At 36.6% G+C, this 24,669-nt stretch overlaps 1 protein-coding gene across 1 annotated transcript in view; it reads right to left on the bottom strand.

Annotated features, from left to right (window-relative positions):
* SRRM3 (serine/arginine repetitive matrix 3) overlaps nucleotides 1-24,669 on the bottom strand; it is a 211,495-nt gene that overhangs the window by 14,251 nt on the left and 172,575 nt on the right. The window contains exons 6-10 of the mRNA XM_018571096.1: nucleotides 23,932-24,000; nucleotides 19,592-19,627; nucleotides 15,359-15,409; nucleotides 11,793-11,897; nucleotides 10,402-10,585 (exon numbers count right to left, since the gene is read on the bottom strand). Of these exons, the coding sequence (XP_018426598.1) occupies nucleotides 10,402-10,585; nucleotides 11,793-11,897; nucleotides 15,359-15,409; nucleotides 19,592-19,627; nucleotides 23,932-24,000 (445 nt within the window). The remainder of the gene's footprint in view (nucleotides 1-10,401; nucleotides 10,586-11,792; nucleotides 11,898-15,358; nucleotides 15,410-19,591; nucleotides 19,628-23,931; nucleotides 24,001-24,669) is intronic.

Below are 24,669 nucleotides of genomic sequence, written 5' to 3'. Positions count from 1 at the left end.
AAAATTACCGCTGTTCATACAGAAATCTCAGATTGTAACTGACATAGCAGCTGTTACACTATGACTATACAGCCTTAGATTTATCTTGTTCAGCCCATAGGGCGAAACAGCGTGGATGAAGAATTCTCCCTGCCAGCTATTGTATTCAGCAGCTGGCAGAACCCTCAGCTGCTGAATACCTGAGCAGTCAGATTGCATGCAGTCACTGTTTGGCCGACAATCTTCTACCCAGCTTCTTAAACAGAAGTTTAGAAAAAAATTACTTTTGTTCAGTCAAGTACAGCCAATAGGGCCTTCCACAGCAGAAATCAGCTGAAATTCGAGTAGTGTATGGTCAGTTTTAGCATCAGATAAACCAGTCCCCTAAGGTGCAAAAGAAATGGTTTACAATACGTCAAACATGAAAGTATTTTTTGCAAATACTACTTTGAAGCACTGTGCAAATGCAATATAACATTACTATTAATTTAACTTCCCTCACCAGAAATTCTAGAACATGTGGGAAATCCTGCTCCCCTGCTCTGATCTACAATTTTCCAAGCCTCTGAAAATTCCAAGAGAATACCGCAGGTTGTAAAAATGTTATTTAATAGTAAAAACACGCAGCTCTAAGGTGTTTCTGGGGCACGCCCCCTTCATCAGAACCAATTTTTTCATCATTGGTTCTGATGAAGGGAGCGTGCCCCCAGAAACCGTTTACCAACACAGGGATTGAGGTTACTGGTGTTTTACATCGCTCCAGATTCTCCCTGCCAGGGGTTCCGTCCTCTCACCTTATTCTACTGGTTTTTATTCTACCGAACTGTTGTAAGTACAGCCTTAGAGCTGCGTGTTTTTACTATTAAATAACATTTTTACACTATGGAGGCGCTCTCTTTTGTTCCTTTTCTCATAGACTGGTGGTCCATCTAATCTGTGGGAGCTTCCTCCATCGTGGTTGCTGTATTTTTACTGCTGGGCTCTTTTGGATTTGAAGGCGCCGGTATTGTTTTGCAACATTGGTTAAAGCTTAGCACCTCTGACAGGTTTGTATTGCTGTCTAGATCCCTGTGGGGGATTTTGGTCTCACTTTCTGTCCATGAAGGAAGGGAAATCTCCCCAAAGGGATGACAATAAAACCTAGCATTTTCTCATAAGGAAGATCTGACCAATCATAATTAGACTCTAATGATATCTGCTTACATTTTTCTGTGTTTCGTTTTAAACACTGTTTCAGAGAAATTATAATGATCTACATCAGACTTTGCCGACTATTCCCCTCAAATCCTGCTTGAAACTCAGTGTTTCCTGTGTGTCCAAGGCAACACATGATATTGTATATCTGAGCAAACACTACTCTTTATAGCAGCTAAGACATGGAGGTTCTGAACTGTGATAGAACCAAGACAAACTCAGGAGTTAAATGTTACCAATGGATTCAAGGACCTGAACTACTAATACAAATGTAGCTTATTTATTTATCACTCGGCTGTAGATCCTTAAATCATCTCTGAATTTGTGCTGACACCGCTCCAGCTTGCACCCCATAATAGACTAACACTTTAATACAAATTAGCTAACTAAGCATGAGATTGTAGTCCATCATGGGAGAGAGCTTGGAACGTTGCCTATATTACAACTCACACAGGGACCATGGGGAACAAAAGTAGCCACCCCCCAGAAGGAAGGACAGTGTCAGCACCAATTCAGAGATGATTTGAGGACCTACGCTGACTGATACACAAATAAGATACATTTTTGTCATGAGAGTGGCCCTCATTACCAGAGTGTTCTGCAGTGTGATGTCAAAGTAATAAAATAAGCATTAGCTCCTAGGAACATAGCTCCGTATCACCAATAATATTGGTGATATTCCAGTTAAGGAATAACCTCTAATTTCTCTTTGCAACCTGTAGTCATATTGAGTGTATTTTACATTTAAGAAATACAAAATGGGAAAGGAGCTTAATCCTCTAAACTCAAATACTCTTATATCAAATTAATTATGCTTAAAGTGTATCTAAACCAAAAACAAAAAATATACGATATTGCAGCTTATCAGTCTTTAGATGAGGTGGCTGCAATAGTTAATAATTTTTCTGGGGCTTCTTTCATTTATTTTCCCCTTGTAATCCTGTGAAAAACACATTCCTGCCCCTGGGTGGCTTCCATTTACCACCACTGTATCTATGTACGGAGTCATGGTTGCTACTACCCAGGTCAGAAACTACTGATCCCCAACGTTAGATGGGGATCAGTAGTTTACACAAGAAAGCTAACATTGTGTTATGCTCCCAGTTCGTCTCACAGAATTGACAGGACACTGCATTTCTGGCAAGATCAACAGGAATTGTTTTGTACTTGAGGAAATTGTTCTTAGCCTGAAAACCCCCCCCCCCCAAAAAAAACAAATGCAGCCTCCACATCTAATGATTGGTATGTGCAATATATTATATTTTTGCTCTTGGGTTTAGTTAGGCTTTAACTAACAAAATAAATATTTGCTTATGTGTGCTTTGAATAAGTAGAATAGTCTCAATGTAACAGAATACTAAAGAGATATAATTTTCATACTTACACATATTCAAACACACAAGCACACTGCTTAGTCTCCATGATCACTTTTTATGTTTCTTTTTTGTTGTCATATTATATTTCTTCCAGTACTGCATCTAAAGGGGTTGCTTGTTTTGAACCACCAATAGACTGAAACTCAAAACAAATAAAAAAGCTTCCAACAACATATAACGCCTAGAAACTGTATAAACATAGGGTTAGGCGTGTTCCTACTGTTTGGAAAGCTATTGGTCTCATACTAATTTTTTAAAACAGAAACTGGTGACATGCTAGACTACTGATTGCCCACAGCAGGCGTGTTTTAAGGAAACTTCACTTATTTAAAAACATAGGGGGTATCTTAAGATACTGCAAGACATACTGAATACAGGATTACACTGCTTACTGAAACATAAAAGTATGTAATTCTAAAAAAGTACAAAAAGAAAATTTTGAAAGACAATAGACATATATTTCTGCCAATATTTATGGCTAGATACTGCAACATTATTTAGGTATAACCTTATCTACTGTTTTATTTCTTTGTCAGTCAGAAGGCTTAATGATTTACCAGAAAAAGAACTAAAATAATGTAAAATAAAAACTAAAAGAAATATAAAATTAACATGAAAAAGCTATTGTGTTTGAACAAGCTCATCTTCAGATGTGAACGTGCAGAGGTAGACAAATACCTACCTTCTTTAATTGTCAGAGACAGGAATGGAACAATAACAGAAAAGAATAATCTCCACATTAGGAGTGCAGAATGGAGGAAAAAGACAACGACTCTTATTAACGCGTTTCACATCCCTTCACTAGAATTAGTGTACTTCTTCCAATTACATACATAATATTTAATGTTCTATACACCATCTTTAAGTTTTCTCTTTAATATAGGTTTAAGCCATTTTTCAGGGAGGGAAGAGGAGGTGAAAAAAAACAGGTATGACACTTTTTGTTTCATTAAACATAATGTGCATGCAGTGTCACTAGCAAAACAAGTATGTTACAAGTCAAGGGCTTCCTTTTAACATTGAGGCCCTCAAAAAGAAGTCAATAAAGTGAAACAGAAAGTAGCAGAAGTGGAAGCCAACCAGAATGAAATGGAAACTTGAATCTCTATTTAAAAGGGAAGTCAACTAGTCCCTCATTCTGAAATAGTGCTCAGCAGACTTTGCTTTCTCTAAATTATGAAATGTCATACTTCTTAACAAAGATTGGTAGACTGTCTAGGCATGTATACAGATTTGATGTACTAACTGTGAAGCATACTGCAAAAAGTAAAGCTTCACATTAGGGAATGGTACTGTTTTACCAATTTTATAATCAGTATGATACATTAACATTTACCAAACTACCTCTACCTGGGACCTTTACAAAGGAGCTGAGCTACATAATTATGTAGTATACATTAATCATAAGGATCGAAAATTGCAAGTAGGTCATTGTTCATCGCTACCTTGAAGAGGGAGCTTGAGAAGCAATAAATTAGAATTTATCATTAAGTCAACAGTTGAGCTAAAGCAAAACCTTTTTTTTTAAGTTTGGCATAGAAGGGAGAGGAATTAGAACATCTGTCAAGTTTTCACTGCTGTCTGTGTCTTATGGAGATTCACCACTTAATTGTTCTGATGACCATTATCACTCAAAGTAAAAGATAATCCCAAAATGTGGGTGCTCACCAGAACAGGAATAACATGGGAAATCTTCCAATGGGGATATTAGCTCTAATGACCCTGCTGACCACAGGGGATTTCCTTCCCTTTGAAGAGTTTTCCTCTCACTTGTTGTGGTTAATGGATAAGAAGTGAAGGTAACATTTTGAGATTATTCATAAATTATAACAAAGGTTTTCTGGCCACGAGGAATTAGTAGAACAACTGTACGGCTGTCTGGAGATCTGCATGTTGTCCCAAAGCATCAAATATACTAGATGTCTTTTTACCTACTGAAATACTGAGCCACAAACAGAAAGATATGAAAAAGTTTGAGAAAGTAAATGGAATCTTTTTATATAAGGAATGAATTTGAACTGTTAAAGACTCAACTTGCCATCTAAAAAGTGACAACAATTCCTACAATTGTTATATAGTTATATATGTATACAAAATTATCACAATGTATACAATTTTAGTGGTAAAATAAATACATTCATGTTTTGCTAAATAGTGATTTTAAAATTGAAAAAACAAAACCTGACTTCAAATTAATTACTTAGTTAATACTCTATACTTAAACTCTGTGAATAAATTACTATCACTCATATTATCAGTTATCTTCCCTTTTAAATCAGCTACAAAAGTATAAATATGTATAGTTAAAAAAAAATCTCCATTACTACTAAAAAGGCCCACAATGACAGACACACAAAAAGAAAAAAACAAAACTCTAGAACATCACAGAAAAAAGGAAAATTGCATTTCTGTTATGAGAAAGAAAATGAACGAATGAGTGAAAATACACTAATGAGACCACTGCTCCCTAAAATAAAGTCAAAGTTTTACCGATTTTCAAATGAGAGGCTAAAGAAAAACACAGATGAGATTAAAAATATAAATAAATTGATCTAAGTTATATTTGTCTAAATATACTAAGCAAGCATGCACTTTATCATAGCAACCCATACATTGATAAGGGGCTTTATTAGTTTCTTAGAACAGTGAAAATGTTTTTTGCGTAAAATAGGAAATCATTGTTCAGTGCCACTTAGGCACCAGGACAACTAAGGATAGTAAAAAGGAGAAAGTGGGTGGGTAGAAAGAGATGACACAGTGAAGATACAAAGCTTTTGCTATACCCGAAAAGAGAATGAATCAGAAAAGAGTAACAGAAAAAATTTGAGAAACAGAAAATAAAAGAACTGTGTTATAAATAAACAATGACTGAGAAATAGACAAGGGCTTTTACATTGTAAAATGTCTTCCCAGTTGTATTTTTCTGCAAGCTTCTCAGTAACATACAATAGCCACATATCTAAGATAATTGTTATAAAGCATTTTTCAATACACCACAATATATGTTTAAAGAGGAATATGCATAAATAACAGCTCAATTCTACGAAAAACATAAAATAAAAATACATAGGCTCAGCCTTTTAATGTTCAGTTTAGTAGTTTGCTTTTTGTTCTTTTATACTGCAGATAAAGATAACAACATTTCAAGCAACTATTTTTGGTTAATAAAAATGCGGCTCTACAATGGAAGGAAAGAAAGACAGGGGAAGGATTGTTAAATCAGTATTTGATTTGATTAGAGTGGGATCATCACCTATGGTAGATCTCAAACTCAAAACCACTGGGAAACAGCTTATTGCTAAGATTAATCTACACATTTGTCTTCAGCTACTGTGTACATACCATGGCCTTGTTAAATAATATTTGTCTACTGCCATTAATGCAAGGCATCAAGGAAGAAAACACAGTCAGGTCTGTGTTTATTTACATAAAATAAACTGGTGGCCCAGGATTATTAAGTGTCTAAACCCCCAAAATTGCTCAGTAAGCAGATCTGTTGCATATGAAAAAACTAAAATATAACTAAACCCTCAGAACAAAAATCTCTCATATACAGGTAATGTAAATTACACCGTTTGGCTCATTTTTTTGTTAAAAAATATTTGATACTTACTGTATTCAACTACTACCCTTGACTTTCTGTTAACACACCTGCGGCATAGGTGCAAGTCAATGCTCAAAAGCAGTTATGTTGGGAGGAATGCATAAACAGTTTTTCATTTTTTAGAAAGTGAATAAAGATAGAATTAGTGATTATTACATTTTAACTTCCATTTTTATAATTGGTGTATCCTTTTGGATACACCAATTATAAAAATAGTTTTTTTTTTAATAAGAGAAATGAAAGAGTGCTAGGGTGGGAAGTGATGAGGTAATAGGTGTATCCTTTTGGCATGCCCCACTATGCACTTGCATGCGGAACATGCTGGCACAAGGTGCACTGGCATATCAGCATCTAGTACTCAGTGGGAATGCACATTTCAAGGGATCTGCCTATTAGTTTGAAATAAGGGAAAGTAAGGGAAATATTGCAAAATTAATAGTTATAACTGGAACAAGCGTAAGAAACAATAATATCTTATGATTTTAAAAATTAAGGTTTAAATACACTTTAGGCTACCAGCATACACACATTTTCTTCAGGTTTTAAATCCCTCCTCAATGTGCCCTGGAAGTCCCAAAACTGTTATCCACTTTTTTACTTTTTACAAAATTGAAGCCTTTACATACCTGCTTTTTCCCAAACTGCAATGTTGACATTAATGAGAGGCCCCTGCATTGCATTGTTTATTGCACTGGGAAAGTGCCTAAACCTTACCATGCAGTAAACCTGGAAGCAGAGTTTAGCCTGCTCTCAGGGTACGGTGAGGATGAATTCCGACCTTTCACAATTTTCATTTCATATGTGACAGTTTATTTTAAAGTTTAGCATGCTGCATTGGCATGGCATATTGTATAACTAGGCAAGTCTGTAGCATGATCTATACCAATGATATTTCTTTGACTACTCTGAAATCTTGAGCACATGCACTGAGAGTTCCAAAATGTATGGAAATACATCTGCTTGAAATATACAACCATAAACTCACTATTTCAAAAATTATAATTTTCGCAGTGAACTGAGTGGTGAGTGGTTTTTTTCTAAATTAAGTTTCTAAATTTATTTAAATATATTATTAAGGTTTAAGCTTGTTAATTAAACACTGATGTTTAACAAATAAACTATCTAATTTACTGGCTAATTCAAATTGCCAAAGAGCAGAAAATCCCATTAGAAAACAATTCTAAAAAGATGAATATACATTCTTCTCTGGCTGGATATTGATATATAATACCAATATCCAGCCAGAGAAGAATTTATACAATATCTACTCAAAGAGCATTCTTTTGGCTCATAGGAACACAAAACACAGTGGCTACAGAGTTAAAAAAAATCATTAAAAAAAATGCTCTGATTTGGCATTTTTATCTGAAAAAATTACTATACCTGTGAAAGTATAAATGTATTTGAAGAGATTTATTATATAAATATATTTTAAGCTTTATGAATTTTACGATGTATATGTCCTATTAACAAGTATATGTATATGTTTGTAGAGAAGAATGTTTTTCCTGATAACTGTGCAGAGAACAGCACTCACAATATTCACAGTAAAAGTAACCTGTCACATTCTTAGGCAAATTTAACTGAGCATACTATGAGGAAACGCATATGGAGAGGTTTTCTCCAGTAAAAACCATTGAAACCACTGAAAACCAGTGGACAACCCAAGGTAACATAATATGTAAATTTCAAATTTCTCTGAAAAGGCAAATTTAACCTTGTTTCTCCTGCCTCCCGAGACTCCCTCATGGGTAAATATACGAGGTTGCACTCAACTTTTACAGGAAATGTCGATTTGTCCCATATCTCCATATCTGGATCTACTGGTCAATTTGACATGTGATTTTCCCTAACTATCCCCTGTTTATGGATAATATCCCCAGATTTGTGCTTAGCTCAACATTTACTTTTTTTGATGAAATTATATTTAGAACTTGAAAAAAGGATATGAAAACTGGCTCATTTAGTTTAATCTAAATACAAGTATTATTACTTTTCTTATTATTTGTCAATACTGATATTTTTTAAGATATCTTATAACATTTGGAACCAGTTGACATCATGTTAGTAGTGGCCTCCCAGATGTTTAACCTAAAATGTCCAGAGTGTCTACTATCCCTACCAAGCCCCCAGGGGATTAAAGAACATCTGTGATTTGCTAAAATTACAGTTACATACTACAACTAGCCTAATTAAACATACTGAACTGTCTACATCAATAAACTGTAGCCACTAACATCTTCATACATATACCCAACTGTACTGGGAATCCTAAAATCCAGAGAGCAACAATATACCAATTCTGACATTTCCTGGAGGAGTTGACAGCTCACCCACACCTCCTTAATTTCTTTATCATCCTATCACTGTGACATGTGGCATCGCTGGCCAATAGGATGTTGAAGCAGGGGATGGGCCAGCTCTGGACTTTGACAGGAGAGTTAGATTTTGCATTTTTAACAACCAATGTTTCTGGGTTACCAGAGAGCCATGAGAGTTTAAGCATTTTTTTAAATAACTAAACTTCAATTATAATAGTCATTACATTTCACACACAGTCAAATCAGTAATTTATTATTGAATAATCATTTGCACTGAATGTTTAGAAAAAAATGTTTTAGATTTAATTTGACTGTCTATCAAAAAAAACTGTGTTGTGTATCTCAAGACATAATAACTAACAGGAGAATATAATATAGCACTTGAAACTAATGGAGGCCAATTAATATTACTTTAATGAAACTGGGTCACTGGTGTACAGTATATTCACTTTTAAATATCTTCCATTACAGAAATCATCTATTAATTCTTTCCAAAATGCATGCAATACAATTCTGAATGTACGTTACAATATTTTGTAAAGTCTAGATATCAGGTTTTAATTGTTAATGCTGTATTTCTCGGACAGGAATTCATATTGTTTGACTATCCGTCTTTTTTGATGCTATGAATAAAAAACTTACTTATCAAAACTTCTTACATATCAAATTATATTTTCATTACACCTTTGTTTTCTTTCAAACCATTCTTGGCTACAAGACATACTACAGAAAATACTGACCCAAAATAATTGTTTGATCAAAACATCCTTTTATGACAGCCGTGGCAGGGACATAGTGGGGGTTTATTCACTAAGCTGCTGAAGTATCAGCCGTAGCTTCGGCTGATCCTTCGGCTGATCCTTCGGCTAGCTTCGGCCACAGGACCCCTTCGGTTCAGTAGAACCGAAGGGCTGCAGTATGGGCTATTCACTATAGCCCGTAAAGCCCCCAGAAGTCGGCCGAGCGGTTCAGTCGAGCCAAAGGCATATGCTTCGGCTCGACTGAGCCAAGGTGAAAGCCGAAGCTGGCCGAGCGGCCGGCCAACAGCCTGCTTCTGATAACCGGGGCGGAGCCAGCCGTCATCTTACGGCTGGCTCCGGCCACTTGCCAAGAGATCAGCATCCCTGGGACGCTGTCATTACACACTGTAATGACAGCCACTATGATATCACAGCCGGGCCACTATGATATCACAGCGGCCTCTCCGTGTTCTCACTATGTAATGACAGATGGCGTTCCTGGTTACTCGGTAACCAGGAACGCCATCTGTCATTCCTCCCCCGGACGCTCTGGGAGTCTAAAAGGCAGTGGAATCAGCCGTACCAGCATGAAGTGAATAGCCGCACAGCATTCGGCTCATTTCGCTTGGGGTCGGTTAGTCACGTGGCAGCTTAGTGAATAGACCCCAGTAAAGTATATTTGTGACTCTCCTTATATATCTCAACCCCTTCTACATAGCTGGCACAATTGGTTTTCCCTTTTTAACATATAATAAAAAAACAGTCTGCTAGACGGAGGCCACAATTTAGATATTAAATGCATTTACAGTACAGTTCACAGATACACTTCAATCCAGGTCACTTCCATTAAAACAAGTCACTTCCCCAAGAAAATTCTGCTTAAAGCACCACAGAGGGAGAGAGCATTCAAAGGGGTATAGGGGATCAGCCAGAAAGCAGCCTTGAACAACCCGTAGAGCTGAACCAGGCCTTTCTGTAATTTTTACAATTAGAGAAATTGAGAATCAAACTTTACACATAATAATGCCACTAGAACTACGGAAGTCTTCCTAAAGTCTACATTCTTAGCCAAATGTGCAATACATAAACCTCAGTGGAGGACTACTGAAATCAGATAAGGTAGTACAGGAAGGAGTACAGGGTAAGAATGGTACTACACAAATAGTATTTTATAAATGTATACTTACATCTAAATGTTTCTCTACAATGGAGCCATGCCCTTGACTGTGGTGACCATTATGGCTGCCACTCTTGTGCCCATTCTGATGTGGTGTGGCAGATCGGCTATGACCGGTACAAGAAGACGACAGGCTACGGCTGGATCTGTGGCTAGAAGCTTTATGGTCATCTTGTTTACGCTTAGGACTTTGTCTACAAGTGGTAAGAAAGACAATTACTTTACAAAATCTGGTATTTATAGTTCAGAAAAAAAACAGGTCAGCCTTTTTGTTACAACAAGCAATAAGCCATGAGAGGAAAAAGCTAAAAGTGCAAAATATTATGGTGACAACAAGTTGCAACATCTATACCTAAAGTAAACCTGATTCTGTTTCCACACTGCATGATCCAGAAGTCTAAATGACCAAAAATCTGACATGTACAGCCCCATATATATTAATCATTTGGCATGATTTTGGCATATATAGCTAGTCTCAGTTCAGGAAACAAATATTACAGTATCCTTTTTTTAACTTAAACTAAACCAAACCTGATGCAGGTGCACCAGACGCATGTTTGTGTTTTTTAATATGTGTTTAATTTTTTTAAACTTTTTTTTTCTTTACACTTAACTTTAGTGCTATCACACAGGGGGCAAAACAAATTTACAATGACAAGTCCTAATTATGGAGACATCAGGAGTCTCTAAGACTCACCAAGGGACCTCCAGAGAACCTGATGAATCAAAGATCTGCTTCACTAGTTTCTCCCCGGCTTCTGTAGCAGGAATGACAGCTGAATGCAATGTAATAAACATCACTTCCTGCATTCAGAGGCTGGGGAAGAAATCAGAGGAAGATTGTGTACTGATCTCCCTCTGCTCTCCGGTCACAGAGCCGACGTGTCGGTCCCGCAACGAGCACAGCGAACCTCGGGATCGGTAGCGGCGCAGTGGAGCACACCCACACAAAATACAAGCAATCAGCTGTAACTACAGCCGATGTAACGCTTGTATTTAAACAGTCATCGCTGGCTGTTTGAAATGATAGCAGTTTTCCCAGTGAGGGTGGGGAAGGATGTTTTAAAACGTCCACTTGCATCTACAAGGCTCCCATCCGGCCGTTTATGTATGGCCGCTGGACGGGTAGTGGTTAAGTTATAATAGATGAAGTTATAGGCAACTCTTGAATTTTTTTGTAAAAGTAGAATTTGGCCCTGCCATCTTGCCTCCTCAGACTCTCTGCTTGACATTGTGGTTATCTGTCACATTAAAGGACCAAAAGAAAGGCTCAGAAGGCAGAAAAATGGGATGAACTGACATAGGAAATTAAGGTACTAAAATATGTTTTTCTGTGCATGCAGGTACGTCCGACCTCCTAGCTGCAATGTTGGCAAATTGTAAAGCAAATACATACTATACCTGCACGGTGACTTGGAGGTGCTGTAATCGGAAGAAGGTGATGGACTGTGAGAACTACAGCTACTGTGTCTGTGTGTTCTTCGCACCACTGAGCCACTGTGAGATCTGCCAAAACAGCATTAGTCCAGTGAAGAGAAAACATTTAAAGCAGGTTGGAAATCTACTGATTAATAATCCAATTTCTTTAACACGTTGACACCTAAACTTGTTATTTCAGTCTTTGGTGCATAAAGGCAGGTCGAATGAACCATTAAAGCCTATCTCCAGGCAAACCAAAAAACTACCCCTGCAGTGGGGATGCCCCCTCACTGCAAGGTTTAAGTGCTGGTTTATGCCTAGGGGACCGGAAAAAGCTATTTTACTTACCTGATTCCTACTCCTACCAGCTCCCTCTGGGCTGCTAGACCAGTCTCCACCGCCTCGTCTCCCCTTTATTTATTTATTACAAATATTTATATAGCACAAACAATTTTACACAGTGCTTTACATAGCGCACATTCATGTCTGTCCCTATCCACAGTGCTTACAATCTAAGGTCCCTATCACACATGCGTACATATGAGGGCCAATTTAGACCGAAGACAATTAACCTTCCAGCATGTCTTTGGAGTGTGGGGGGAAACCAGAAGAAACCCAAGCAGGCAAAGGGAGAACATGCAAACTCCTTGCATATAGTGATCTGGCTGGGATTTGAACCAGAGACCCCCAGTGCTTCAAGGCAGAAGCGCTAACCACTATGCCACTGTGCATAATTAAAGGTTTTTACTCTGGTACCTTAGGTAGAAACAAGCAGTTAACCCTTACATGCAGGATTGCTCCACTGCAAGAGTAGTTTTTTGGTTTGCGCAGAGATGGGCTTTAACTTATCACTGGCACAAGCTACATTGAATAGACTGCTCTTCATTAGGTAAATTTTTCCTCAACAATGCCTGCTGTGTAGCCAGGACATAATAAGCAGGGCAAAATAAGTCACAGACAACAATAAAAACACATTTTAGCAGAGTGGGGAAATGTTAGACCCTTAGAACCTAATGCTTCAGTAAAATTGTTATTAAGATGTAGATGCATTGGGGTTGATTTATTAAAGGCAAATAGGCTGTTTACTTTGCAGTGAGGTGAATAAGGTGAAGCTCTGCTGACTCCCATCATCAAATCATGTGCAAGTAATATACTGGGGTTGTTTTTTTTTTATTTCCTTGAATGTTTTTCGGTATTCTTTGCAAATTAAATTTTCACCACATTCACTAAGCTAAGGGGAAATCCCCTTGCAAAGTGAAAATCCACTTGCAAAGTGAACAGCCAATTGGCCTTTAGTAAATCAACCCCTCTGCATTAATTATTAGAGGCACATTTTACACCATGGCAGCAGATTTTCATCACATAGGGATGTTGGGTTTGCTCTGTGCATGCCCCAGCCAACAACACATTCACTCTGGCAGCCTTTTTTTCCCTTGAGAATGCTAGAGATAAAAGTGACTCTCTACATCAAACTGAGCCTTTGGGGTTTATTTACTAACCTTATAAACACACCACGAACATGTATACACCTCTGTAGTGTGTTCCCTCCCAGCATGATCTATGGGTGGAATCTAAACACCTTTGTAGTGTGTACACACCCAGCAGGTGTGTTGTGCAAAGCCAAGCATGAATTTGCAAGGTGATGTTGTGTAAATTAGCTCTATGTTGTGTTGCTTGCGTTGATGAATGCAGGAATGTAAATGCATGAGCTAACCATTTTTGTCTAAACTGTGAAGCAGCATTATATATGCATCATTTTTCCATATATGGCATTAGTGGAAATATGCTTTTAGAGACTTTTTGGTTGATAAATACGTTTTGCTGTGTAAAAATCACACGCACCTAGTGCGTGCGTGTGTTTAGGTTAGTAAATCACCCCCTTTGACTTGAAGACACAGCAGGAATTGTATGTAATTGCTTAGCTTTAAACTGTTATAGTCTGGATTGTTGCTTCCAAAAATGCCCTTTGCTTGACCATTTGTGGGATCATTTAATGGATTATAATGCTTATATATAGCCTGCATTTATTTAATGCATTTTTATAAGGTATGACAAATGCTTTACAGATGTACAGTATATATGACAGGCCTTCCTTAACACATAATAATGCATATGCCTGCATTAAATAAAATACCTGTCCTTTTTTGGATATTATTATTATACAGGATTTATATAGTGCCAACAGTTTGCGCTGTATACTGAATTTTTTTTTACAGGTGTATCCTAGTGTCTTTCAATATACCTATCTTGTTTTCATAGTTCAGTGACTTTTTCAAGAAAGTATATATAATTATTACCTACAAAACCACATGTGGTTGACCTTATCTTAGTGTGTGTGTGTTTGAATCTTAGACCACATTTTTCCTTCTAAGTTTCGGTTTGATTTCATAAGATGGCTGGGACATAAACATACAAAAAACAGAGACCAAAGACAAAAGACACTGAGCATAATTTACATTAAGCTATTTGCCTAGAATTCTGATAAAGGCACCCACAAAGTTTTACACTTGTTGAGAAATTCTTGAAGATATTTGCATGTTACAGCCTAATGCACCTAAAAAAAGGTGTGAATGCAGCATTGTAATGTTATAGCTTAAAAAGATTTATATCTACACTTCATGTTTTACTAAGCAACCCCACTATGTACTTTTTTGCGAATTTAGGTACCATTAAATGTTTTCTTTTTTTTAATTGTTCTAATACATACAGTATGTAGGATGTGGGTACCAGGAAATACATGAATTACATACTTTTAGACACTCTATACAGCTTGCACACACTTTTTCTAAAATTAAAACTGCTATTATAGAAATAAGCATATGTGTCTTTTTAATTGTATTTATGTGTTACATTTATTATGGCAAGACTGTGATGGAGCACTTTCCAGCCGCATTTTCGATGCCACCCTCACCTAGGCGCCATGGTTGGAAGCCAGGGTTTGAAGTAAGTACTGTACATGTTCTTGTTTTTCTCCTAAAGTTCATTAATCACATGGGGAAGTGGGGAGGTCTAAACAATAAGTGAACATTACATTTTGATGCAAGGATCACTGTGACATGTTAATGCAATTTCAAAAGTTGTTTTCAATCTTTTATAATATGCCATTTTCATTAAAGATCATTGATGACCCTGCTATGAAGGCCCTTGTTCAGGTCCTTCCTGTTATTTGGTGACAATTGTGTTCCTATTGTTCTTCTGTGTTGTCCCCCATTCCAGTGGAGACTACATAATTGCACAGGCACAGTCCACCATTCTCAGTATTAGCAAGCCAGTCCTTAAAAGTGATGTGCAGATGAATTGAATGAATGTAGACAAGTGACTAAAAAAAAGCTGCAAGAAATCAGCAGTGCTGAAAGGCAAAAAAAAGGATGATACACGGTGAAAACTAAATGTGATCCAGTTATAGTTTAGATATATTTTAAATCAGTTGTTTTTTCTGTAAGAGCATTAAAGGTAAATAACAGCACAAAAGGTAATTTACCTCTATTTAGCATCTGCCCTATTAAGTATTTAAGTTGCCCCAAAATACCAGACAAACATTGCCATACCTCTTCCTGTCTTTAGTTTTATCTTTCTTTTTGTTCTTGAGGCTTCTGGATCTGTTCAGGAACAAAACAAAAGGGAAAAATGGTTCATGGTTATGAAATGTATATAAAACTCAATCCCATCTAAAAGAGTTTTGCAAGCTTGCAATTGATATAGTCACTAAAACAAGCTTTTTCTATACATTATTTAAAGGAAATGTGGACAATAACTAGTACTCTAGTATTTGGTAAATTGTTTTAACCTATTCTTCACCTTCCTAGCAAGGTTCTGATGCACAAAATGTAATGTACCCCCAAATGGATTAATTTACTGGGTTAATTTACTAAAGGAACAATTTTCATGGTAGCCTATGTTCGCCTAAAATACACAGTTGGGTTTCCAGGAAACTTCTATTGTTTTATATTCCCCTGGTAATTTGAATTATCATTGGGTATTTGACTAAACACAGACTACGGTGAAAAATATTCCTTTACTAAATCAGCCCTGAAGTGTAAAATCCCAAACTATACAATAACACATCAGCAGATTCCGGTAGGTAAACATATCAATCTTGTATTATGTTCAGTAAGATCTATGTGAGCCATCATGGACAGAAAGGTGCTAATCATAAATAACATTAATTTAAAATTAAACAACTCAACAGAAAAAACAGATGATGTCCCTCAGTGCTGAGACTACAGCTTTTAAGCTTGTCTTAACATGCCATTGGGACTCAAAGCCTCTGAAGTTAAAGTGTTAAAGTGTAACAAGTATGGATTGGTATCACAGGTTGGTCTTTGTGTCATCTACTCTATAATATCTTACAAAGAAAGACATATGACATTCTAAAATATACAAGTCGAAAGCTTTCCATAGCATTACTCTGGACATACACAGGGTTATTTACAAAAGAGTGGAACGTTTGGAGAAGGCAGGAGAAATGAACAATCTAGGACAACATAGCTAATTTTGGAAAAATTCTCCAGTTTAGCTCACTTTGCAGTTCAGCTATGTTGTCCTAAGGTGTTCACTTCTCCCGCCTTCTCCATACTCTTCATCCTTTTGTGAATATCCCCGACAGTATTTCAAATTTCCATGGTACAAATATTGTTATATAATTCAACTTTCACTCAATTTTTTCAAAGAAATAAAGAGTTTATTATTTAAATAGCCTTTCAAATGTATAGTGATCTCAAGTCTTGGTGCCAAACAAATCAGACAAATTATATAGATGTTAAAACTGTATTAAAAAAAGCTTTTAATAAAAGTAGAAGCTACACACAACTTTTTTTATGCCTTAAAAGTTAAAATATGGGTTGAAAGGTATTAAAACTGACATTCATATACAAGAAGGGGGCCACTTAATGAGAAATAAGGTAGTACAAAGTGTAATGACTAGTGATGAGCAATCAGATCCTCACGTCAGTTTGTGGTGAATCAAGCCACTTAATTTGAAGTAGATGCTTGTTGAAGGGACCCATGGAACAGATACACATGCCACTATTCAACTTGCAGACAGTCTGAAGGGATACAGTGCACATGCACTAACCCCAAAATAAAAAACCTGTTGGTTTGCTATGCCTAGTGCTGAGTGTATTTCCATTTTTAAAAGTCCAACTGGAATTGAGGAATCTTTTTTTTAAGATCTAATGATGTTCTGTATTCTCATACTTGGAGTATTGCTTGGCATTTTGCAGATTGCTCGGGTATGTTTTAGTATTTTGTATTTAGCATTAAAACTCATGCTCTTGTAGAAAATACAATCTGAGTAACAGTGTTTCAGAATTCAGAATACTGGCTAAAGGTTTCTTATTTTTTACTTTGCAGAAAAGCTGAGAGTTTCTTTTAAATCTTAATTAAAGATATACCTTTAAAAAAATGTTTTAATGCCACAATTGTCAAATTGAAAAATACAGAATCAACAAGATGCACACTGCATTCTTCACGCTGCAGTAGCATCTGTGGAATATTTTGTGAATGAACAGCCAGCCTGCATGCACAATGACTGGTTGAAATGATTTTGCATTCACATTTTCCTGGAAAAAAGTACAGTTAACTAAAATGTAATTGCTGTGGGCTAATCCTTTATGCACAGTGTCATTGCACACTGTACTTTCGGCATGGACGTTCTTTACTGTACATGAATCTTACTGACCAAGCCCAAGAGAGTTATATTTGAATTTTAAAACTACAATGTCAGCATATACTACAGTTCCAAGGTGAACCTGGGTTGCACATGAGATGGGAACCCCTATGTTCCCAGCTGTGTGCATTCATACTTATAATTTATTTAATTCTGTGGTCTACTCATGATTTTCTTTGCAAATGATTGGTACATAATGTTTTCATCAGCACAAAAAACTAACACATTCACTTTATGTCTTTTGTCCACTACATTCATTTCAACTTTTTGTACTCATTGGCGAAATTGTTCAGTGCTACACAAGTAAACAATTCTTTTATTTGTCCTGCTATTATAAAAATGTGCCTTCTTAATCCTCAGTTTAAGGCTTTAGTTATACTTTATGCACTGAAAAGAAATAGTGACGCTGAAGTCAGAGAACTACCATCCACAATACATACATCCCATGGTTATATTCAGTTACAGCTAAAGTCTAATCTCAGTGTACAGCACAGAATAGGAAAGCACTTGACAGCAAAATAGCTAAGCAGTTAAGAGCGTATTTTCTTTCTTAGTCCAATCTATAAATGAATAGTGCTATTTGTTCTTCTTTGCAGGTGCCCTATTTTCCAATTAGAGGTAATTTTCTGTTATACTTGTTATCATCTCCTCTGTCAATTGCTCCCACCCATTTCTTTGGAGACTATTGTTTAACTGTTATATTTGTACTGCCTTTCCTTCCCTGTATGGTTCTTCAGTAAGTGTTGGGAACTGCAGGCAATGACCTTGGCACCATAAAATGAACAGCTACACTTACAAGTGTAGAACCTATCTATTAGCTCAACGATGCATGGACCATACAAAGTAACAAGAGGAAATATACAGACTGACCATCTTACCAAATAAGCATCTAAAGTCATAAAATATATACTGCAAATCATGCTAATCATGCTATTGTGATCCAGCATAGTGACTTTTTTTCCATAATATAATTAAAAGTGTAATTTTTTTGAAGACTGGCACAAATAGAGCTACATCCACTAGAATCAAACTAATCACAGATAAAAAAAAGTAATGGTATACAACTTTCCAAGTCCCTGTTTGAAATGTTTTTTATGTTCTTCTTACGAAGTTTTGCCTGACGTGAATCAAGTGAAACAAATCTAAAAAAAATTATCTAATAATACCCAACTTCAGCCAAAACTTTTTATTTATTTTTGGATACAACAGGGAATGTTTTGATGTTTTGTCATATTTTTATTACAATCTCTGTCCCTAATGGGGACATTTTTCCTCAGTTCCTGTCAGGACAGAAAATTAGGCAAATGTCTTCAACACGGACACAAAACAATCTTAGCAATCCTATGGAAGTCATTTAAAAGTGGAAGTTGTCGTAGACTTATATGGCCAAGAGTTCAGAAAAGGTCAGCCCAGTTCCATCATTTGTGATAATTGCTCTATGTAGGGGTTTAAGAGCCAGTGATAATAAGTACTGAAAATGCTTGTTATTCAGCAGAGTTTTTTTCTCAAACAACTTAAAAATGTATGCAGGTGGTGAATAATCTTTAGTACATTTCCCCATAAAAAGGAGGATGATGCTTTCACTGCACTGCTGCACTGCTGAAATTCAATATCAGTTAGAAAAGCATTTGCAATATTCTTTAGATTGGTAATTGCAAGAAGGTAAAATGGAACTAAAAGTCAATGATGGCAATAGAAGAGACGATTTTCAAGCAATTAAACCACCTTCTAATTGCAAATACAGCCAAATTAATCAAAACATCCAACCAACATACTTGGCATATACTGTAGATGTAAATATAAATATAACTAAATAAAATGCTGGTGAAGTTTTCTTTATGCTTATAGGTTGACCTCAAAGTTTTTGTAGTGTTCTGTGAAAAGTAGTGTGCTCATGGCAGGAGCAGGGGAACAAGAATTCTGTGAAATCCCATATACAAACTAAGTACTCTTATGATTATAAGGAATAACATTTTGACAGTTTTAATAAATCATGGCTGGCAACAGAATTTTTATTACATTAAACTACAAAACAGACCACGCACTTTTATTTACTTTATGCATTTTTTTTTTACTAGGGGCTGGACCTTCCTTTTTACCCTAAATCTCTTACCTGTGTCCTTGCTTCTTCCTTGAACCTGAATTTGACCTTTAAAAAGAAAAGAAAAAAGAAAACAAAAATATTTGTTATAATATATGATCTTTTTTTACATTTGGGACTAAGCATATACACAAAATATGCGAATAATATTAATAATAGATAGATGTTGTTAATTAATTATATTATAATATATACACTCAAAAAGTAAAGCAAACTATTAAGAAATTAAGTTAACTTTCCACTAAAAAGTGATTATTTGTTATTATACTGTTCATATGTGCCTTATTAAAGCAATCCTGGAAAAATAACTATATCTTGGTCTTACACTTCAAGAAAGTTTGATCCCTTTTCCAACAACAAGAAACCGGTCAATCAGGCCTAATTATCTTATAATGCAGAATTCAATAGTTTTGTTCATTAGAGCTCACCAACATGTATCACTTATCCAGGACAAGGTGCAAAGGTTATGCTATAACTGTCTGATACTGGACATATTACAAATGTATGTATTTTTTCACATTCTAAAGCAATAAGCAAAACAATGAAAATAAAACTGGAAATGCAGCTATACACTGCCACTACAATTATCCAGAAGGCTATAACAAGAGAATGAGAAAAGCTCTATAAAAGGTATAGTATATTTTGAGTTAGTAAATATTTTGAGTTATTATTGCACTGTTTACATACAAGTAATTTTTTTAATGAAACTTTCATATTTTCACCTCTTACATTCCACGGGAGAGAAAACCCTGAGGGGGCAGGAGACTAGTACGGAGTTCGCCCCAGAATATGATATCAGTTTGGTTCTAGATGCATGAGATGGAAGTTTGACTCAGCACTGTACATGGGCTCGATATTAGTTGCTAATTGTTATCCTGGGAGGTAAAGGGGGGTGGGGGTACGTTGGAGGGTATCTCAGGGGGGGGGACACTGATTGGGGCTACTGTTTATGGCGATTTGATAGGAATTGGCATATGTTATGCCGTAATGTATAGCTAATCTGTTGTTGTTTAGGCACCTTGTTGGTGTCATGTTGTACACTAAAATATGCAAAATGAATAAAAAGATTTAAAAAAAAAAAAACTTTCATATTTTTACAAACGTATGAACTGATGAAACGTACATATTTTTGTTACAATAAATATAGATTTGCAGATTAGCCACTATCTGGAGCTCTCAGTGGCTCAGTGCAAATTACTCTGTCTTTTTGCATACAGAGTGCATTGTTTCCATTAACTGACTCTCTTGAATTTTGAGAAGGAGCAGTAAAGCATGACCACTGTGCTGCACTGCAAAACAGGAAGCAGAGACAATCTGTATAATGAGCATATATATCTGTCATATATGCATGTGTTACTACTGAAATTAGTATTTGAATGCATGTCAAACAGTGTGCAAAAAGTCACTAGTTGTGAACATACAGATAAGATTTGTATGCTTTCTTCTGAGATGATTAGACAAAAAAAGCCCCCATTATCCACACACTGCATTCAGCTGTAGACTTAAGTGCATTACCCTATGCCGAGCCATTTTACTGCACTGCCACCTAAAACTACAGAATGTTGTGTTTGCTTAGTTTGCGTTTATCAAATATAACATACATAACTGTGACTGAATGCCATTTTTATTGTTTCAAAATGATAATTTCTGCACTAAAAAGTTAATAAAACCATTACCATTTCAAAGCTTTATAATTATTTATCTAACAGACTCACTTTAAAGATGAGCATTCCAATCTGATTGGAGTGTTAACCTAGACAGTTAATTACATTTTTATGCAGTCAGGCAGGCCCCAGCACTACCTAATTGATGGTACATCTACAGGAAATTGTGCAATCAGATTTCAATGCTTATGGTCAGCTTTATTCAGAATTCATAACAAAAAATGTACCTAAACACGCAGCCCTGCAACCAGGCTTTATACCAGATCTGAGACAGGCTTGATACCAGACTGACCTCACCTAGAGGAGAGGGACCTACTGGCTTGTTATCAGCGCTCAGTTCAAAAGCCTGCATCTCTGATGGTATGGGGGTACATTAGTGCATATGGAATGGGTAGCTTGCACATCTGGAAAGGCACAATCATTGCTGAAAGATATATCCAAGTTTTAGAGCAGCATATGCTCCCATCCAGACGACGTCTTTTTCAGGGAACGCCTGCATATTTCAGCAGGACAATGATAAACCACATACTGCATTCTATGATCACAGGATGGCTTCCTAGTAGACTTGTCCAGGTGCTTATCTACTCAACAGGGCTGTAGTCCAGACCATTCACAAATTAATAATACTTGGCGCATCTTGAAATTGAAAATATGACAAAGAAGACACAGGACTGTTGAGCAGTTAGAATCCTATATCAAGCAAAAATGGAACAACATTCCTCTACAAAAACTCCAGCAACTGGTCTCTTCAGTTACCAGAAGTTTACAGAGGGTTGTTAAAAGTAGAGGGGATGCTACACCGTGGTAAACATGGCCATGTCCCAACTTTTTTAAATGTGTTGCTGCCATCAATTTCAAAATGACCTTTAAACAGTTTAAACATTTGATATGTTTTCGGTTTTCTGTTGTGAATAAAATATGGGTTTATGAGATTTATATCAAACCTAATTCTCTGGAATCTTCTTCCTATTAAACTCAGCCCCACTGTGTTGTCTTTAAAAGGCACTGCAAAACCTACTTCTTCAAGTAACTATCCCAACAGTTTTAACACCAAGCAACCAAGCCCCTTCATCTACAGTCATTGCCATCCCCCTTACATATTTCCCACAAGACCAGACATTTGATCACATGATCTCTACCAAAAGTGAAGATCAAAGTTAATTGACTGATCCTCCCCTGTAACATGTTTTACATGACCAAATGCCTTGGCTTGTCGATATATGAGCAGCACTGGAGGGAACCTGGAGCAGCGTGTTCTCTATGAAAGGGTATTTCAGCCCCCGTTTTAGTCTTTAGTAGAGATGAGACTCACGTACAGGTTGAACCTAATTGAATAGTTTGCTGGGACAAGTGGCTGGCTGCTAGAATGTAAACAAACAGCCTTGGATCCCTGGCGACATCATTGACCAAATATGATAACTATATATTGTCAATGACATTACAGGGATCCCCGGCTGTTTACATTTTAGCAGCCATGGATCTGTTATTTAGCAGCAGGAGAGCAAAGGGCAAACTTTGTCAGGTGGTGGAAAAACATTGTTGGGCCAAGGGTTGTCTTGATTAATGAGGATTAACATCACTAGACAGCATGGCTGATAATAGATGTACATCACTGGACAATGTGATGGATGATAGATTTAAATTGGAGGACATTATATACATCATATTTTTCACAGCGTCAGTGTGTTTATTTACATTTCACTTTTTTGTCAATGAGAAATAAGGACTAATAATGTACCCCTGTACTCATTTCCCTGTTAAGGGGTAGATACTGTATCTGGAGGCCCTATAAGTCCACTCCTCCCCACAAGCTCCCGCATCCTAGTTCCTTTTTGGGGGACTAGATGTGAAAGCTTGTGGCAAGGGACAAGGTGCCTTGCAAGGAGGGGAGCTTTGAGACCCCCCTTGGGTAAGAGACCCACCCCAATGTTAAAAGGCATGTGGCCTGGTAAAGGACAGGAATTGGGAGGGGGGGGGGGGCTGCACACTTGCTGCCTTCCTCTTCCTGGTTACCTAGGCTGCATGGCTGGATAAGGGTCTTGTTTGATATTTAGGGAGAACTGCATGCTGTTTTTCGCCACTTTTTTTGTACTGTCACTTTTAAAGTTCCTTAACACCACATGCAGATTTAGGAATCGCTCAAGTGTGTTATTAAAAGGATTTGTGTATTTTTATCTGTTGCTCTTTAAGCCACATGAAAAGACCTTCTCCCTGCTGAGCAGTTTTTTGTTTTTTTTTGCATTAACAATTGTTTGCATATTTACCTTGAAAAAGGCCAAAGAAAATCTCACTAGATTTCAAAAAGGTTTGGTGCTTGGGGTTCACAGACTTTACACTTAGTTAGTTGAACCCAGCTTGAAACAAACCCAGACAGGTTTGCTCAGACCTAGTTTTTAGTTAATTTTCCCAGCAAGATTGTTATGGAAAATATTAATATTTGATCACAGGTTCACTTGATTACGCAGTATTGCAGTGTGCAATTATACCTTTCTTATTGGACTAACAAAATATATAAAAGACAAGCTTTCGAGAGTGAACCTCTCTTCTTCAGGTCAGAAGCAATACTCATCTATATATATAGGTATGAGTGCCTTCTTGTGAATTTTATGTTTGAGTAGTAATGCGGTGGTTACAGACATATTTGGAAAACACTGATTGCCATGATAGAGCAAGATCAAAAAAAATTACCTGCTTCTTTTGTGCTTTTTGCCACTTTTCTTCTTCTTTTCTTTTCGTACTGGGGATGAACTATCACAGCTAGAAATAAGAACAGATACTCAATTTTTACTTCTCAATACTAAAAGTGCATGTCCCCCATTCACTAACAATGACATAAAAACATCATGATTAGAACAAATGCCCATTTTAATAAAGCAATCTCAAATGTGGATTGGAGTGCCCTGTCTTCTGAAGCCTAGGCTGTCTGGCTTTCTTTCTCTCTGCCTAATGTATCACTATTCAGATTAAAACATCCAATCGATTTTTGAATCTGACCAGTGAATGTAATGAAGTAACTCAGCTGAACTTAGTATTAACACCTCATGTATGTGAGAGACAGCAAGCAGTCTATTTTGTTTGGACATACATGATCTGCAATACAAACTGTTAGGCAGTGATTTCTGACAGATGGGAATGGGGTAGACTGGTGCACTACAGCTTTATGAAACAATGAGGCCTTGAGCAAGTAGGGTGTGATCCTTGTATGCATTGAAGGCTTATTGTTTAAAATTTTGAACATAGTGCATCTATTACGTCATAGGAACACAGCTCAGGGTAACCATACAGAAAAATGGACATCAGCTACCATTATAATCTTAAGAAAAAGGGAACTGTGTTAATGTTTTCACTGCATAATCATTAATGCATTTTTATTTATAGTGTATAGATAAATGTCCCTGTCATTGTGTTTATGCAAGTATGTCAAAC

The sequence above is a fragment of the Nanorana parkeri genome, unplaced genomic scaffold, assembly GCF_000935625.1.
Source record: "Nanorana parkeri isolate BGI_ZX_2015 unplaced genomic scaffold, ASM93562v1 scaffold1673, whole genome shotgun sequence".
In the NCBI taxonomy this organism is placed as follows: Eukaryota; Metazoa; Chordata; class Amphibia; order Anura; family Dicroglossidae; genus Nanorana; species Nanorana parkeri.
Note: the sequence above shows the minus strand (reverse complement) of the source record. Positions and strands in the feature narration are given on the sequence as shown.